The 20,315-nt window shown below is 45.3% G+C and overlaps 1 protein-coding gene across 1 annotated transcript in view; it reads right to left on the minus strand.

The window, feature by feature from the left end:
* LOC119178587 (uncharacterized) overlaps positions 1-19,342 on the minus strand; it is a 53,376-nt gene extending 34,034 nt beyond the window's left edge. The window contains exons 1-2 of the mRNA XM_075883551.1: positions 19,164-19,342; positions 1,304-1,455 (exon numbers count right to left, since the gene is read on the minus strand). Coding sequence (XP_075739666.1) covers positions 1,304-1,455; positions 19,164-19,283 — 272 coding nt within the window. The 5' untranslated portion in view covers positions 19,284-19,342. The remainder of the gene's footprint in view (positions 1-1,303; positions 1,456-19,163) is intronic.
* Positions 19,343-20,315: the final 973 nt, after the last annotated feature.

Raw genomic sequence — 20,315 nt, forward strand, 5'->3', positions numbered from 1 at the left:
ACGATGGTGACGCCCTAGTTGTCCCTGCTCCGCGCTGCACTCATTGTGGAATTCTCGACACCTCCTGTCTGCTCCGGTTGTCTCATGACCACGCTCTTCTGCCCATTTGCAACACAACTGCAGAATCAATGATGTTACCCAAGGGGATGTCTGTAGCGACGATGGACGCCTCTCCACTGACCTCCATCGCAGCACTTTGCCCGTCTCCATCATCACTGCCCACGTCAGGTGCGAGTTTTTCCTCCTTCCCCGCCCTAATCTAACACCTTGGCCCTAATCTAATAATCATCCCTAATCTAACACCTCCACAGTCCACAGCGTTACTTGCGCTTTTAGCTAAGCATAAGGCCTGCTTCGACAGCTGTGTCATGACACTTAGCCAGACTCCCGTGGTTGTACAGCACATTGAAACCAATGGTTCTGGTGTTATACGCCGTCGGTCTTGCCATGTCTCGCAATCGGAAACGAAACTCTTCGAAGAACAAGTTGACGATATGCTATCACGCAAGATATGCTATCACGCAACAGGAGATGGCGTAGGGCTAATCTAGTCGGCCAGAGATGCGCTGTCGTAGTCGTAGGGGACCGGCGGCAGGAGGTGGCGTAGGACCCACCTAGTCGGCCAGAGCAGCGCTGTCGTCGGAGATCACGAGGGCACAACCAGTCAGCACGGAATCTAGCGAACCCCCGTGATGTACTCCAACAAGAGTTCGGGACGAGTAACGGCAACAGAAACTACAGTGAATTCATGGTGTGCTCCAATTGAAAGGACGCGTTAACATCGGTCTAAGAGTACTACGTGGTAGAAAACATGGACGGGAAAAAGTCTGCACTTGTCCTTGTCTTTTTCTCATCCGTGTTTTCTACCGCGCAGTACTCTTAGATCATGTTTCACCAACTGGCCCAATCGTCCACTTTGGTTAACATCGGGCAAGATACCTGTGATGAACGGAACTTTAAGTCGACCCATCCGCTGCTTCGCCTGCTACTCATAGTTATATTTAGTGGGATATTGCGTAGTTTTTTTAACTACGTCATATATTTTAAACACAATGTTAAATGAGTGCTGCTTAGCAGACGAGGTGCCGTTTTTGCGGTAGTTTATTTCTATTTATACAACATAGCTGAGAATCTCGTGAACTACCTTTTGACGACCTTATACGTCATTCGGAGCAGAAAGACCAAGTATGATATGGTCACTAGCCGATATAAGATGATTTCCGATGTCAAACCATCGTAGTTAACCACAGCTTTTTATGCATTATCAAGCGAATCGAAGTTGCAAAATACAACAATCACTCACGCTTTGTGGCCATTTAAACCTTTAAGAAACCAGACGTAGGTAGCGGTTGATGAATGCTTGTCGTAGTATGTGCGTGCACCACTCAAACAATCGAGATCCCCGTCCTTGTCTATATCAAAGATGGCGACGACGCTGTCAAAATTATCAAACACCTGAAAAGATACACCAAGGGGTTTTGTTAAGGGCAGGGTGTCAACCTTTCCCCTTCATGATGAAAAGTAAAGATTATGTTATTTTATTTTGACAGTGAAAGCAGTTTAGAGGTCACAACAACAACACATTTTGGTGGTGTAGTGGTCCGCCACCGCGGCCGCTTTCCGTAACTGCCGTAGCGCACAATGAGATAAATATATCCAGGACCGAAAGGCAATCAAACTTAACCACTTTGCCATAGCAGGCCTGAACCCTTTTGAAAAAAAGCGCTATACGGGGTTCGTGTAGGGCAAGGAATCGTCTTAACAGATGCAACAAGACGCGACATAAAAGAATAACACCGGGCGTCACACAATGTAAATGGCCCAATTAAAGTCATCCTCAAATGGCTCAGGCCTTTTGTAATAGGTGCACTGGCGTAAGCGCTTGTGCACGTACACACGCGCTAACTTTCAAGAGAGATTGATCTGGACAGACGAGATGGATTGCAACGGCGTCACTGAAGCCGGCAGGTTGTATTAACAACACAGTGGGGTGCGATGTTTGTGAGGTCATGTTACTGTTATCAGTGGAGCCCGTGCTATTTGTACGAGCGAACTCCCGCTAACTGTTGATGTTACAAAATTTCGTCCTCAAAGATAGCCCAGAGCAGTTGTTTTTCATAATAATTAATTCGAGAGGAACGAACTCCATTACGAACCTACGTATTGACTTGAATTTTTTCTAGACAACCTCAGGTAGATGGCCGATGCAGTTTTGGGGCGTGTTTTGCTTAAAAAGTAACTGCTCAATAAGTTGGGCCTTGTGAAAAAAAAAGATGACGACATATAACCTTCCTTTCGTAGGTCAATGTAACTTTCATTTCCCAGGTTCACTAAATATAAAGATTAAAGTACAACAATAATTACCCTGCTATTTCTGACTCGCGTAAAAGAAGCGTTATGATATGCATGTAGTTATTATTGAAAGGAGACAGGACTACACCGTGAAAAGTGTATTTGTATACACAGTATTATTTAAATACGCTGTTTGCTTGTTTGTACGTTTGTTTGTGCCTTTGTTGTTGTTGTTGTTGTTCTTGTTGTTGTTGTTGTTGTTGTTGTTGTTGTTGTTGTTGTTGTTGTTGTTGTTGTTGTTGTTGTTGTTGTTGTTGTTGTTGTTGTTGTTGTTGTTGTTGTTGTTGTTGTTGTTGTTGTTGTTGTTGTTGTTGTTGTTGTTGTTGTTGTTGTTGTTGTTGTTGTTGTTGTTGTTGTTGTGCTTCCGTGAGAGAAATCACAGTTATGGTTCTTGAGAGTTTTTTTGTTTTTCTGGGTAAAATTACAAAACTCATTGATCTTGGGTGCTAGGCACACATAACTTCCTTCAGGTCATTTTTTAAGTTATCTGTTTCTTGGTTTACACTGTCTACTCGTATGAGAAGCTGTATTTTATGTTACCGATTTTATTGTCGTGCTCTTCGCACTGACTTGGTTATACATAATGCCACGTTCCATTTCCCAAGTTTTTGTTATCGTCCCAAAACACCACACGATTCTCAGCGCAAACCACGCCTGCAGTTTTCGAGAAGGTTTTGGACTGTAGTAGATCATTTCGATAAGATCGCGCCCACTGTGCGAACGGTACAGAATATTCTAAAACCTACGCCACCGCCAGCGATAACGCTAGAACATTCGACGGCAAGAGTATAAATGCCGACGCGCTTCGCCGCTTGTCAGTTGTTGATCGAAGGCTGACGCTCCGTTCGCCGCTATCAGTCCGAGACTGCTATCTGTGCAAGACTGCTGCTGTAATTGGACTTTCCATTTACCGGGCACAGGTTCGCCCAAATAAACAGTTAAATCCCAACACGAAGTCTCCTGTCTTCGGCCACGTCACGACCCCGTGACAATATCCTCCTCCACATCCTTCCCTTCACAAAGCAGATGGTGCCGCTTGGCGGCAACTGCAGACCAATTGATTTCCTTGCCTATATATGCTAAATCGCTTTCATCCAGCTCAGCAACAGCCCTTTCTATGGATCTGCACCAGCAGCAAACGAGGTCTTCTGCAAGTCTAAATTTTGAAGCAGCCCATACAATTATCTAGTAAATGTGCATAAATTGAAGTGACGAACTGAGGCGCTGAACGCTGAAGCAGCAGCAAGCAAGCTCTCTTCATTGTTGAACCCTCTCATGAAAACAAACAGGGTGACAGCGGGAATCCTCAAATGGCCACGACTACTATTTCCGATCTAATTAGACCGAAACGCGCGTCCATGGTACTCGGTGCAAGTGTTGCGTTAGCGGGAATTGCATCGCAGCCTTTGCTTAGGTTAAGAATCTTGGTGGTGGAATGAGAAATTGTTGTTGTATGCATTGATGGTAGATATCACACGAGCTAAAATTTTAGAAACGAAAGTGAAATCGCTTGAAAACATTGAACACACTCGAAAATGAATTGCGGGTAGTGTTAGACAGCTACAAAAGAAGAAAAGGAAACATTATAGGAGGTTCCAAACTGAAACATTCTAAAACACCTAAAGCATGAACGTCTACTGACGAGGTATGTTATTTTGATATTAAAATTCATTTGCGTATGCTGCACCTACCGACATCAACACTTGATTGGTGTTAGGCCACTACAGTACCAATACTAGCGACTCAAGAAGTGGCAGCCAGGCTATTGAAATGTCAGGTAACAAAATTTCTGAAATAGGCGCTTGTGCGTCACCAAAACATTCAAAGAGGGCGCTTGTGTGTCGCCAACCCATAGATGAGCCGCCAGGATTTCTTATATAGGATAGGGGGGGGGGGGGGGCGGAGCAAGTGAGTACATCCTGGGGCCGTATCAACCGCTAGTGCCCACAAGCGAGGGTCTTTTCAGCACCGCCGCTGTCTCAAAGTGTGGAGCGGGCATTGCTGCTGACGTCACGATATCTTGTAAGCATGTGAAGAGAAAATTTGGACGTCACAGCACACTCGGGGCGCAGTTGAAAGATAGACTTGGTTTAGCAGATAGTGCGATTCGAGAAAGCTTGTAAAATTGAGCTTTTTTTGTGTGTTATCACAATTAAAAAGAAAAAAAGTCTTTACGTCATGGACAACCAAGACAGCATTATAGGTACTTTGTATTAAATCTGCAACATTTCTTTGCGAACTTTAGTTATTTTAAGAGTATCTATATACTTGGCCACTTACGTTTGGGTGTTCTCGTCCGAACACGGCTGCTGACACCAAAGCCCGAGAACTCGGAACGAGGCTTCAGCTACCTGCCTTCGCTTTTAGGTGCCAGGGATGGAATCGTCAGCTATCTCAATTTTACATTATTTTACCTAATTTTCCGCCCACCAGGAGCGATGGTAGGCATTCTTCGCAGCTAGCAACCGGAAATAAAGTTCGGGATAGTGAGCTGGCCAGAAGGGTCGCCGAAGCACAGCAATGTGCGGCAATCTAGAGCGGCCCGAGAGCCCGTCGTCACCCTGCTTCCACTTTCCCTGCCACACCTGCCCTCAAATGATTCTTCCGAGGATCAATAGAGTCCCTTACCTACCTCAGGCATATTTCTTCATCTCCTACACCCACAATGTGAAAACATATTACGAATAGAGATTGCACAAAAAACTTCAAATATTGCAATTTTCTCTTCAGATGCAGCCTTGGGCAGGAATATTTTAAGGGCTCTGAGCAACTCTCACTTAACACAAGTAAACGACACGTCGAAATCCATATCGGAGAACCCGGTTCTCAATAGCTTGCACTATCCTCCGCCGCGCAAGTGTTTCAACGGGTGTGTAGATCTTCCTTTGGATTGTAAAATAGGGGGAGAGCGCGAACGCAGTCCCCCACTACCAAAAATTGCATGCCCCATCTGCCCCAGTTTGGGGTAGTGGCAGGGGTCAGCACGAGCCCGCCAGGTATGATGCCAGCCAACGGGTCGCACTCGGTCAGCACCCATCGCGACGTCTTGTGTCATTCTGGTGAGGTGCAGACGACGGTCGAAGATTACTGTTTGCTTCTTATATATTTTGAAGAGCCATTCGAAGAAACACTAATGGCACACTAATATGCATCGACCTGTTAAATAAAATCGAACGTAGCTCTGATTGATGTATAAAAAAAGCTCAGGTTTGATCAAATATAATAGCAGTTTTATCGCAACAAGGTTGAATCATCTTTACGCCGCTAGAGGCGCTAGCGCTACGGTCAATTAACGGAGGGCGCGCGTTTTATCCAAGGCTATTCATGTTCATGCACTTGTGCATGCATTTCCAGCTCCACATCATGACGTTCCAGTCAATAAAGAAATTACAGCACAGTCACTTTCCATGTGCAGGTTTCGCATAACATCGACTGCGAAGATACGTGCGATCTACTAATTGTTTTTTTTTCTGCGATTCGGGAAGGGATGTTTTGCATATTCGTACATTTTGATCGACCCATTTTTTGTTATTCGAAGGTTTTTTTTTATGGAAAGCAAGTAGCGAGTTACAACGCACCCGTCCTCTCGTGCTTGTGGTACCTTTGTCTTGGGAAAAAAAATTCATGGGCGAAAGCCAATACGATTTTAAAGACTCAGCTGTGTATAAAAAACTGTCATGTGAAACTCAGGCAGTTTGAAAACACTCTGCGCTTTCATATTCACACATCATTTTCGAACGCATTGGTTTGAACTGGGCAAAGGAGGTCTTCTGCAAGTCTAAATTTCGCAGCAGCCCATACAATTATCTAGTAAATGTGCATAAATCGAAGTGACGAACTCAGGCGCTGAACGCTGAAGCAGCTGCAAGCAAGCTCTCTTCATTGTTGAACCCTCTCGTGAAAACTTTTCAGCGTCTTTTGTTGTAGATCTCAAACAGGGTGACAGCGGGAATCCTCAAATGGCCACGACTACTATTTCCGATCTAATTAGACCGAAACGCGCGTCCGAGGTACTCGGTACAAGTGTTGCGTTAGCGGGAATTGAATCGCAGTCTTTGCTTAGGTTAAGAATCTTGATGGTAAAATGAGAAATTGTTGTTGTATGCATTGATGGTAGATATCACACGAGCTAAAATTTTAGAAACGAAAGTGAAATCGCTTGAAAACATTGAACACACTCGAAAATGAATTGCGGGTAGTGTTATACAGCTACAAAAGAAGAAAAGCAAACATTATAGGAGGTTCCAAACTGAAACATTCTAAAACACCTAAAGCATGAACGTCTACTGACGAGGTATGTTATTTTGATATTGAAATTCATTTGCGTATGCTGCACCTACCGACATCAACACTTGATTGGTGTTAGGCCACTACAGTACCAATACTAGCGACTTGAAGTGGCAGCCAGGCTATTGAAATGTCAGGTAACAAAATTTCTGAAATAGGCACTTGTGCGTCACCAAAACATTCAAAGAGGGCGCTTGTGTGTCGCCAACCCACAGATGAGCCGCCAGGATTTCTTATATAGGATAGTGGGGGGGAGGGGGGGGCTGAGCAAGTGAGTACATCCTGGGGCCGTATCAACCGCTAGTGCCCACAAGCTAGGGTCCTTTCAGCACCGCCGCTGTCTCAAAGTGTGGAGCGGGCATTTCTGCTGACGTCACGATATCTTGTAAGCATGTGAAGAGAAAATTTGGACGTCACAGCACACTCGGGGCGCAGTTGAAAGATAGACTTGGTTTAGCAGATAGTGCGATTCGAGAAAGCTTATAAAATTGAGCTTTTTTTGTGTGTTATCACAATTATAAAGAAAAAAAAGTCTTTAAGTCAAGGACAACCAAGACAGCATTATAGGTACTTTGTATTAAATCTGCAGCATTTCTTTGCGAACTTTAGTGATCTTAAGGGTATCTATATACCTGGCCGCTTACGTTTGGGTGTTCTCGTCCGAACACGGCTGCTGACACCAAAGCCCGAGCACTCGGAACGAGGCTTCAGCTACCTGCCTTCGCTTTTAGGTGCCAGGGATAGAACTTGTACCACTCTACGTGGGAATGCTGCGCTCCGCGGGGTGTTCCTCTCATTCACAAACCTATTCCTTCCTTTTGGGAGTCTACAATGCTCAGATTACGCCAGCAGGAACAGTAGCAGCTGTTCCAGCGGACTCGCAGGGTCGCACAAAGCAGTAGAGCTCTTGACTCGGGTCCCCACTCAACCTCGGCTCCCCATATATGCACTCGTTATAAAAAGTTTGTTATCTCTTGGCAAATAATTTGTAATGTCATCCTAAATCATAATATGCACTAAGCAGTCACATACAAATATTATTGCACAAACAACTAATTATTGATGAAGATCTAATATTTTAGCGGTATCTATATGGCCGTTATGTACCATGTTTCAGACAGAAATTCTTAGTGGACACACTGTCTCACTCACTCTCAGCATTTTTGTGCATTTCAACATCTTGAATATCGCCAATTATATAAGGTACCCACTGAAGTTTGTTTTTAACAATTTCTGCGCAAATCATTAAGCAGTCGATAGATATGTCAGAGGATGGAGTAGGTGTGCTTTAATTAGAAGCAGTGAGCAGAAGTCAGCGGGGTATCATGTAAAAATGAAAAGCACTGCTTTGGGACGACTTCAGTTAATAATGCCGTAACAACGAAGACGTGGCACGACACGATGTAATGCTGTAGTTTCAAATAAGGGTCAACTTTTTTGGGTGATTTTGCGTTCTTTTAACTTACTACAGAAGGTTATATGGTTGAAATGAAAAGAAAAACATCATGCTGTTTCTCTCAGCGTTGGTGACAGCTGTCGCTAAGCTGAGGTGCTGGTCAATGGTAACACAAACTAAGTTCAATTTAAATCAGTAAATGACCCCTGTTGTAGTCTTGAAGTTGTTAAGAGTTCAACAATATAGTACTATGGCTTGGTGCTCTTTCAAGTTGCGCTCTTCTTAATGGAGTTAAGAAAACTGCTGGTGACATAAAAATATCCCCGTAGGCTGATGTCTTGGCAAAAGTTTGTTGTACAAGCAGATTACGGGAAAGCATGCTTCCTTTCCTAGTACATGCATCACGTCAGAAGCTGTGAAGGCAGATGTTCAAGAATTGGCCTGTGGCAGGAGCCATTAGCGGAAGTTACAAACAGTCCATTTCACCTTGTGAAGTTCTGAGGAACATGACGAAAACTTAACGAATAGAGCCAAACAACGAGGCGCATTCCAGAGGACTAGGAGAGAGTTGAAAGGAAGCTTGGCGACTATTTCGAAGAAATGATTGATAGTGACAAGAATGGGCAAACGATGTAATGATGGGGAAGACCCGCAGTTTCCACCGTAACTGGAAATATGCCAACACGGTGACATTTAAAATGGATGTGGCTATGTTCAATCTGGTTGCGTTGAGCTAGGAGTTAAAGTTCTCGTAGTGGATGCACAATGAGTTGCGACCTCGTTCCGCTACAAGGCTTGTATGGAGAGAACGCCTGCTTCTTCACCGTCATCGACGCTGAGATTCGTGGAGACGCTATAGCAGGAGCCATTGCTTGCTTCTAGCGAACACTTTTCGCCAACGTTGGCGAAATGTCATACTGAGAAAGAAACCCAGCTAGTCGAAATCTCCAGAGCCCTCCAATGCGGCATCTCTTATAATCATGTGGTGGTTTTGTGACGTTAAACCCCACATATCCATCAATCAAGGACACACGGAGGGTGTACATCGCTTGAAGGAACAGCGATGGTATTGGGAATCAATCAATCGATCAGTCAATTTTTCAAACAAACAACAAAAGTATATTAGGTGCGAAGCAGCTCTTTGATTAGCCTGTGTAACGCTGTCCCTGAGTTTACACCACTCCCATCGCCACAGGTATTGGAGTGGTGCCAAGTAGCTCACGCCCACCTAGCAGTGCATGCGTGGCAACCTCTCTCCCTCGCCTGCCACGAACTCGCCGCGTGTCAGCTCTTTCTCGCTTCACCCTCTCAACCTCTCTCAACGCTCGAGCCCACCTTCACGTGGGCATCATCTCACCCGCGCCACCTCTCTTCAACTGTCGGCGAGAAGAAGCCGCGAGCCAATGGGTGCGCGCACAGCGCGCGCCTCGAGAATCTCGCAGCGCTGACAATGAGCCAAGATCTTCTAGGCCGCAAAACAATGTGGAGAGCGAGCCGCTGCTTGCCGTGCGATCATGCTGACGGGTGGAACGCCATCGCGGCATGCTTCCAGCTAGTGTGCGCGTGCCTTTCGCGGCTGTCGCCAGCGTTGCGATGGTTAGCAAAGCTGATCACGTTTGCAAATGGTGACGTCCACACCGACGAGACGCTAGCAGGAAAACCCGAACGCAAGCTTCGGCAGGGGAAGACCAGCGACATCGACGAGGTGCCAATCAAGAACGCCGATCGCGTTCGAGAATACAGACCACGCGCAGGTAACACCGACGAGACACCAGCCAAGGAAGCCGAGCGAAAACACCTTCAACGCGTCCCACCTCCCGTATCTTTGCATTTCAAACAAACGTTTGCTCGAGTAATCCAAAACTTCTTGCCTTCGGAGTGGTAAACACCTATCAGGATCTCCGCGAGGCTCACCGAGCAAATATATACAGTTGCCTGGTGCAGACCCCGTCAGGCAGACGACTCCTGATCGCCTACACGTTCGGCATGAATTCCACACAGAGGAGCGGGTACGAGTGCCCGAATAGTGGAAATACGCGATTCATGTTCGATCCCTCCCCACCAATATGTCACGTGAGTCGCACGCTGGCCGTCGAGAGGCGCGGGCTTTTGCTCTCAGGCGCCACTTCGGCTGTAAACAAAACGTATTTTACACGGGCATCGCCGGCCCTTACCGCGGGGGTTGGTATACGGCTGCGTGGTCCACCAAGATAGGCAGGTGGATGGTCTGTCTTTCCGTGCAACCAACTCTACCCGTGCTAAAGAGGTGGCCATAGCTGTGGCTATATTACACGACAGTTCTCAAATTATATCATCAGACTCCGAAGGAGCTTGCCGAAATTTTCAAGTGAGCTGGATAACACCTCTAGCTGCCAAAATTCTTAAATATTCTCCGCGAGTAGGTTACCCCTCTCCGCGTTCAATAATCTGAACCTCTGGCCATCAGGGCCTCGCAGACAATGAAGTGGCGCACGCTGCAGCCCACGCACTCATTCCGCGGGCCACTGCCTTGCCCACCGATGACCCCTGTGTTCCACAAGAGAACGTTCCTACCCTAACTTATAGAGAGATAATTACTCATTACCGGGACTCCCACCACCGTTTTCCTCCACCCTGAAAAGGACTCAGGAAGGTGGACGAGAGAATTCTTTTCCGGTTACTTACCAATACTTTACTGTGCCCGGCAGTGCTTAAACACTGTCTCTTCCTTTTACGGCCTCTGCCAGTACTGTGCGGAGGTGCCTGACACATACCACATGATATGGGCATGCCAGCTCAATCCTTCTTTACCCACGAAACCACATCCAACAAGAGAGGACTGGGAGGTGGCCCTGCTCGGTTGCCAGGATCTTGCGGCCCAACGAGCCATGATCCAGCGTGCCAGGACAGCGGCCACGACCAATGGGGTCCCTGACAAGATACTCCACCTAGTACTGCAGGGGCTGGTCTTCCTGGCAACCTCTTTTTTTTTAAATAAATGTTTACTACAACTACTACTAGTAGAGTAAATGCTACACGAAGTTACGCTTCAAACCGTTCTTCCAGCACCCGCGTCGACGCCCATTTCAACCGAGTCAACGCTGTGCGCACTGCTGTTACTTCGCATCCCATCAGGGTTCCCTTCGGGGAGATGGTTCATAGATTTGGGGGACGAAGCTTCCTATGCTGTTGGCCATGCGTCTACAATGTATGCAGTAGCAGCAGCAGCAGCAGCAGCAGCAGCAGCAGTAGTAGTAGTAGTAGTAGTAGTAGTAGTAGTAGTAGTAGTAGTAGTAATACGTAGCCATCTCCACGACCAGACTAGAGGAGCGGCACACGCGCATCCTTTTCAATTAAGGTGGAAACCCATGCACGTTAATGATACATAAAAATAGTTCTTTCTGATGAAATAACCTACAGAGACAAGTATCAGTGACTTAATCTCTAATAAAACTTGCCTTGAATTTGATGTTTACAAAAAAACAACTACTATCAGAAGGACGCACTTTCAGTGCTATCTGACCAGAAAGGGTTGCCACGTTAAACTCGCTGAGCACAACCTCCTTGGTTTTCGCAATGTTTAGCGAGGATTGGACCGCAGTGCCATGAATATAGTGAACTAGTGTAGAGCCATGAACTAGAGGCGGTGAAAGGTGGGATGCAGACACGAAGCGCAGGCCGTAAGAAAGTGTGCGAGTGCCACCTCTCGTTTAGTTCTTGGAATGTCCGCTGGATGGCGGTAGTTTTGTGTGCTGAATATATGATGGAAAGATACGAGATGGGGGTACTTGGAGTTTTCACTAGATTGACGGACAGATGCACGGACGGACGCATGAATGAATGGACGCAGGACGAACGCATGGACACACACGCGAATGCACGGACGGATGGATGCACGGACTGTCACATATACAGACGCACGGGGGGATGGAAGCGAGAACGAACGGACGGATGGACGCTTCGCCCCACTCATCATCATGCACTCCGTCAATATGCCGTGATATTTTTTTTTTCCGAAACGAAAAATTTCATATGCGAGGGTTCTTTATACCGGTACATAAAGTAGCTATAGTGGTCGTTTCAATGCAGCATAGAATAAAATAAGTAGAGGTCCACTAAGAGGAAGAAAAATGAAAATTAACATATAAATAGATTCATACTCAGCTATACAATTACCCTTCTAATACATTGGTACTAATTAGTTCGCAACTTATATAGCTGAAATACATAGGTGCTCATTAAACAATAAAAAGTACACAATACGGATCAGCTCACACAAGTTCTAAAGTATGCATAGGTTTACATGTATTTAAAAGTTGATAAAAAATTATTGCACACTAAGTTGAAATTGCGTGCAGTTTTATTTTAAATGGATGTCACATTTCATGTTTCAGCTCCATTAAACACTGGTAGTATATTGTCATAAATTTTATGACATATAAATAAATAGAAGTTTCTGTTTGAAGAATTTCGCATATTGCGCATGGGAATAGAAAAAACATTGAACAAGGGGTGAGTTTCTAATAGCTGTATTACTGATTGAAGCAGCAATTTTGTAGACTGTAAACAACGGTACTCAAAGAATGCCCAGTGATTGGATGCATGACAGTCGCTGGTGAGAGAGTGGACGTGGCGTGAAAGAATGCAGGCTAGTTATCGTTCATTACAGCCGTTTTTGTATTCCTCTAAACACTGACACTCCTTTATCATGGCATCACCAGCAGGCAATGTCTGCGTACCACTAAACTGAACTCGTCATCTGGCAATTTAACAATCTAGACTTACAAGTTCTTTGCCCTCAATCTCGCACTACAGTACATGCGTTAACCACATGTGCTACGTTGGCAGATTGACGGCAATGGAATACTAAATCTAGATTGTTCGATAGTTATCAGACCACGCATATTAATACACTAATTGCATTTACATCTTCGAGCCCATAAGGACCGGCTATATCAGTACCGCACATAACGTCTATTAAGTGAACCAGCAGGAATGTTTTCATGAGACAGTGGCCAGTATGAAAGTACGACATAATATACACATCTGGTGTCTTGAAATAGCACTGGTACGTCTTCTGCTGATGAAAAACATGACGAAGGTGCGGTGTTGTACCAGGTGGTGCTACGTAACTGTAGTTGTAAGAGGCAGGTTGCACAGTCAGTAACAAAACTCGTTTATGTATTCTCTAAACTAACAATAATATTGATGAAACCCTTGATATGTTGCTCAAAAAGTGCAAATCGCATAGATGTTGCGTGCCGGGCTATGGTGACATGAGTACTATACATGGCAAGGATGACAAAAAATCTGTTCCGCAAGTCGAGCACTCCGGAATAGAGTACCAAAGTTTGATAAGTTTTTCGGGTGCAGCCAAGCTCGGGGCTCAAACAGGAATGTGACACCCAGTGTCGAGAAGTCTTAATATCTTACATCTATCACCCTCCACGTCCAGTACACGTCATCGCCTCGGTTTTATATGTCTACGGCGTTTTGTGAATGAGTGGTGCATGCGACGTTACTTCAGCGCACTGCAACGCCTTGATGGAAAGGTTACGGAAAGCGGTGTGAGGGCTGAATAGCTCATCTGGTCACCTCTCGTTGACAGCCTAAGCCATGGCCAAAAATTGGCAGATCCCACGTACAGTGGGAATCAATTATATGTGAAGCACGAATGAGAACTGTTGATATGTCACTTTAAAATCAGCGCAACGTTACGAGGTGGAGGTAAATGATGCCGTATACATGACTTCCGTGTCATGATTATTATGTTTATGTGTCGTTTACCTTCGTCATCTATTCACTTCACGTGATACCAAATTTAGTATATTTTGAGCTATCGAAACGGCCGCGAGCACGCTATGAGCGTGGTATGTTGTCGTGTTCTTATATGACACGTGTGTCAGGATTATCATGTTTGCACCAGTCATATGTTTCCTCATTCATTGACGTCACGTAACACCAAATTTGGTATATGTGGAGCTAGGAAAACGGCCGCGATTGCATCATGAAGAGCCCAATATACTCCAATGTAGCGTTGACGCGCGCGCACGCTGGGCACAGCGACGCTACGTTATGAAAACGCGAGCACTCTATAGTCTGACGGCAGGCGCGACCAGCGTCCGTCCCCGCAGCCCGACGGCAACCGGCGCGAAATGCGCATGCTGCATTTCGCGCCGATGCGTTACCAAGACAACACTGCGTCTCCCTGTTTTCGTGACGGAGGGACGCCGGACGCGCTGAAACGCGCATGCGTCAAAGCAACGCAGCGCGGCGCGCGCCTGCGAGTATTTGACAGGACCAGCACCTGGTGTGGCAACGCCGGCATGACGTGACGAAATGAACACCGGCAAGCACGCCCACCGCGACACGTCGAAATATATTAGAGAGTTTTAGTACTGCTTACGCTGCGTACGTGGCGGCGTTGCGTACGTAAGGACGCCACGCTCTGCGTAGTGTGCATGCGCAAACCGCAACGCGCACGTATCGCGTTACGTACGCAGCCGCTACGTACGCACGCATGAGATGCGTGCGTGCGTACGTATGAGCTGATCGCGCCGCTCTCGAACAAGTTCGCGACAGCGCGAGACTTCGTTTTGCAAAATGGCGGCATTGAAGGCAAGCGCTGACTGGCTCTGTGGCTTAAAATATGGCCATAATCTGGCTATAACACTTGGATTGGCTCACATTGGCTGTCAACAACACGTGCTTCTACTTTGATATACCAGATGACGCAACACGCTTGACGCTCGTTACGTACGCGGGTACTACAGCGTACTAAAAGCCGATCTGTGGCAAACGACGCCACGTAACGCAAGGCGCTTGCGTGATGCGTACGTAGCACCATTCCGCAGTACTAAAACTCTCTATTGGCGCTTTGACTGTGGCATGTAGTCATGTTCACACGTGACATGCATATCATGATTATCATGTTTGCACCATTCACATAACTTCGTCATCCATTGCCGCCACGTAATACCACATTTTGCATATGTGAAGCTAAGAAAACTGCCGCGATCGCATCATCAATGTGGCATGGTCTCATGTTGTTACGTGACACAGATGTCGTGATTATCATGTTTGGACGTGTCATTTACTATGTCGTCTGTTCGCGTCACGTAATACCACGTTTGGCACATCTGAAGCTAGCGAAACGGCCACCAGCGCATCATGAGCATTGCAAGTAGTCATGTTGCTACATGACACGCATCTCATGATTATCATGTTTGCACCAGTCACATACCTTCGTCATCCATTCACGTACTGTAATACCAAATTTGGTATAAGTGACGCTAGTGAAATGGCCGCGAGCGCATTATGAGTGTGGCATGTAGCCATGTTGTTACAAAACACACATTTTATGATTTTCATGTTAGAGTCTGTCGCTTGTGTTCGCCATGCAATCATGTCATACCATACCAGTTTTGCAACATGCCATGTGATCGAAACCACCGGAAGAGCTGCAGGACCATGAAATGGAAACCATGACATTCATGACATACATGTCATCATTTTAGGGGCGAAGTTCTTTGCAGTGGCACCCGTTCGTCCCTCATAGCTGTTGTAGTGCGTAACAAGTATAACATTTTGACCTCCAAGGTGGTGCCGGTGTATGCCCCGCCGCGGTGGTCTAGTGGCTAAGGTACTCGGCTGCTGACCCGTAGGTCGTGGGTTCCAATCCCGGCTGCGGCGGCTGCACTTCCGATGGAGGCGGAAATGTTGTAGGCTTGTGTGCTCAGATATGGGTGCACGTTAAAGAACCCCAGGTGGTCGAAATTTCCGGAGCCCTCCACTACGGCGTCTCTCATAATCATATGGTGGTTTTGGGACGTTAAACCCCACAAATCATCAAGGTGGTGCCGGTGAGAGATTTCTTCTGTGCGTTGTTGAACAATAAAAAATAGTGCTCAGTGTACATGCCAATGGCTGCTAATGGAGAATGAGAGACAGAAACATTCGACATTTAGTTATCGCGCACGCTGCGATCCCCATTAGCAGCCATTGGCATGTACATTCAGCACTATCTGACAAGAAAGAGTTGCTACGTTATACCTGCTGGGTGTAACCTCCTTAGTTTCAGAAAGGTTTAGCGAGCGTTGAGCTGCAGTGCCATGAATACAAAACCATGTAGTATATACCATGAACTCGAGCTGATTAAAGGTGGGAAGTATATATGAAGCGCAAGCCGTAAGGAAGTAAAAGCCGAATTCTCCTGTCTCTCATTTCCCATTAGCAGCCATTGGCATGTACATTGAGCGCTATTTGGCTGGAAAAGGTTGCTACGTTATACTCGCTGGGCGTAACCTCCTTGGTTTTAGAAAGGTTTAGCGAACGTTGGGCAGCAGTGCCATGAGTACAGTGAACTAGTATATACCATGAACTCGAGGTCGTTAAAGGTGGGAAGTAGACCTGAAGTGCCAGCCGTAAGAAAGTGTGCGTGTGCCACCCCTCGTTTAGTCCTTGGAAGGTCCGCTGGATGGCGGTGCTTCTATATGGGTAATATATGATAAAAAGATGCGAGATGGTGGTACTTGGAGTGTTGAATAGATGGACGAAACGACACACAGACAGATGTATGGATGGACGCATGAACGGACGTAGGGGCAGATGCATGGACGAACGCAGGGACGGACGCACGAACAGACGCACGCACGAACGGGCGGATGGACGCATGGACGTTCACAAAGATGGACGCATGGACGAACGGAAGCAAGAATTAATGGACGCACGAATGCTTCGCCCCACTCTCAATCATTCATTCCGTAGATATGCTGCCAATTTTTTTTTATGTTATGAGTAGTTAAATATGTTCTTCATACAGTCATGTTATGCCATACCAAGTTTGGTATTGATACCATTATCAAAAACGCCAGGAGAGCTAAAAGCGTAGGCGGGTAGATTAGATAGATAGATAGATAGATAGATAGATAGATAGATAGATAGATAGATAGATAGATAGATAGATAGATAGATAGATAGATAGATAGATAGATAGATAGATAGATAGATAGATAGATAGATAGATAGATAGATAGATAGATAGATAGATAGATAGATAGATAGATAGATAGATAGATAGATAGATAGATAGATAGATAGATAGATAGATAGATAGACAGACAGACAGACAGACAGACAGACAGACAGACAGACAGACAGACAGACGGACAGACGGACAGATAGATAGATAGATAGATAGATAGATAGATAGATAGATAGATAGATAGATAGATAGATAGATAGATAGATAGATAGATAGATAGATAGATAGATAGATAGATAGATAGATAGATAGATAGATAGATAGATAGATAGATAGATAGATAGATAGATAGATAGATAGATAGATAGATAGATAGATAGATAGATAGATAGATAGATAGATAGATAGATACGCTCAAAGTCACCAAAATTTGCTAAAAAATGCTTCGCATTTAAAAGTGAGAGCATTTGTAGTGAATGGTCATGCTGCAGATAACAGACCTCAATGGCTCGGTTCTAAGCGGTTGGATGCCAAAAGATTGATTTTGGGATAAGTTGAAGAAAACGATGAGGAACGTGCACGTCGTCACATTCTTTGGCTCGATCCCGCGACATGCGGGTCAGCAGCCGAGTACCTTAGCCACTAGACCACTGCAGTGGGGCGGACCGAGCTATTCCGCTCTATCATTAAAAGGCGCGCAGAAGTCGCTCTCGGCAACGTTTAGTTCGATCTTTAGCAAAGTAATAGAGACACTTCTACACAAAAAACTTGGAAAGTGAGTCCATGTAAATTATTCGTATACGCTACAGACGCAATTTTAGACAGACGTCAATAAAACTCTGGGCGCTGATGCGAAACTATGAGTAAACAGAAACATAATACTTCTCAAAGAGCTGAAGGAAGAGAGTGTCCGATCATTTTGAGTATTTCGTACTCAACTATGGGGCAGTGTGTTTTCGATGGGCTCACTTCTTTATCGGGCAGCTAAATGAATACAACAGACAGTTAGGCCCATATAACCACTCCGCATGAGCAACTTTCATATCTATTCAGTCTGTGATTTTCCCACAGCCATCCTGTTACTGTTCTGTATATTGATTCCGCAGACACTCTGATTCCTAATTACATAGATATTCTACTTACTTTAGGAGGTTGCTTTGCCGAGACAGCCGACTCGACATTCTGTGGTCTAAGAAGACTAAAACTGTACACGCTGAATATAGTTGGCTGACGCTATTCTTGGAGAAATGCACACTTATGTTGGTTTTTTGGTGCAAATATTAAAGATTTCCGGATTCACAGATTGCTTTCATTTCAAAGGAATTGATCGAATTTTCGTGAGCTGGTGGCACGTGTTTCTTAATTAATTACAACTGCTGACCATTAATTGGGCATGAACTGCGAACAAGTGGATACTTCTATATGCTTGAGAATGGCCTGTGCTTGGGGTGCAACAACTTTAAAACTTATACACTTGTCACTTGAGAGCTCACATAGTACTGTGCTGTATTTTACTCAACTATATAGCGTTATCAGTGAAGTGCTTGCCGTGTTTCAATCGCAAATCTGTGACTGACGTCGGCAGACACACGTAGACGCATCAAATTTTGTCCAATGGCTGAGTATTCTTGCCCTCAGTATTTTAAACTCTACTGGCTGACGGAACTTTGGGCGGATTATTCTAATTGTCACATTTTTTTTAATTATATGGTCTGCACGGGTCATCACAGAACCCACTATTTTTACATGAAATCAAGTATCCGTGTCTCCAAATGTGGTCCTCGTAATGAATGGGTAAAAGTGTATTCCAAAGAATCGGAGGCAGTTTAAAGATGGTTAGCAGCAGATCATGGCAATGCCTATACAAATTCTAATTTCGGCAGACAGTTGTTATCTGTGTAATTTTCGCAAGAAAAAGCTCTGCCAGTTTCATTTCGAGAAAATTCTAAATATTTTCACCTGTAAACGAATAGTTATTTCCATGATAACATACCTGATGAGGCTCTAATGTTTTTTTTTTTTTTGGAAGCAACATTTTGTCGATGTCACAAAACAAGTACAAGTACAATTTGCTGCAGTTTTCGGGAATGCACAGAGAAACCCTTATGAGTAAGACGTATTGGGCAGTGTCGGAACGTAAAGCATGTGAAACGGGAAAGCACATACCTTTTTAACGTCGGCGATTTCATGTTTCAACTGGTGTTTGGCTTTTCCGGTAGAAAGTGGCACTGAAATCAAGCAAATAATGGTAAGAGAATTAAGGATCACTTGTGAAACTGGCGCCATTTTAGATGTACACCGGGGCGTTCTCCTGTAACTGTGTATATCATTCGGAGTGGGCCCAGGTAAGAGGAGATATGTTGACTCGTATATATGTGTATACATAAGCGAATCACCAGCATGCATCTTCCTCAAAGCAATTAGTGGTATCAGTCAGCGACGTTTGCGAAGTTTAATTAAACTTTCTTTATTCATAAACTATAGTCGTCTGCTATTGTGCACGTCATGTATGACAGTTCGTCAGATTACCAAGAAAATATTAAAATAAAAAACAAACGGCATTTACATCCCGTAATAAACACGCGTCAATGTGCCAAGATAAACGCACACAGACACACACAAACGCACACAAACGCACACAAACACACACACTGGGTTAGAACTCGGCTACCAGCTCCCAAGTGGCGTTCGTGTGTTTCGAACAGTTGACGTAACTATGTGAATGATCTACTGCCACAGAGTGAAGTAGGAGACATAGCGAACGTAGAATGCAGCGGAGATGAATAGAAGCTGAAACTAAGAAGGTGGGAGAAGGGGAGTAGAGCCAGGTACAGCTCAAGGATGAAGCAAAGAGCGTTCTAAAGCACAAGTGACGCCATTCACAATCCTCTAATCAAGCATCAAGCAGCCGAGGGAACCGTGCTTGTTAAGGACATGGCTTGTAGATTTCGTCCCAGCAGGGTGACCAGTCTTGAATGACAAAGAAGGCGTGTATGCACAGTCAGTTCTTATCTGGTCAAGCAACGTCGTTTTTTCTCTAAAAATTCTCTGGAATACGCGTGACTTCTCGGGAAACTTTGGGATCGATTGATTGATTGATTTGTGGGGTTTAACGTCCCAAAACCACCATATGATTATGAGAGACGCCGTAGTGGAGGGCTCCGGAAATTTTGACCACCTGGGGTTCTTTAACGTGCACCCAAATCTGAGCACACGGGCCTCGACATTTCCGCCTCCATCGGAAATGCAGCCGCCGCAGCCGGGATTTGAACCCGCGACCTGCGGGTCAGCAGCCGAGTACCTTAGCCACTAGACCAC

The sequence above is a fragment of the Rhipicephalus microplus genome, unplaced genomic scaffold (genome assembly GCF_043290135.1).
Source record: "Rhipicephalus microplus isolate Deutch F79 unplaced genomic scaffold, USDA_Rmic scaffold_18, whole genome shotgun sequence".
NCBI lineage: Eukaryota > Metazoa > Arthropoda > Arachnida > Ixodida > Ixodidae > Rhipicephalus > Rhipicephalus microplus.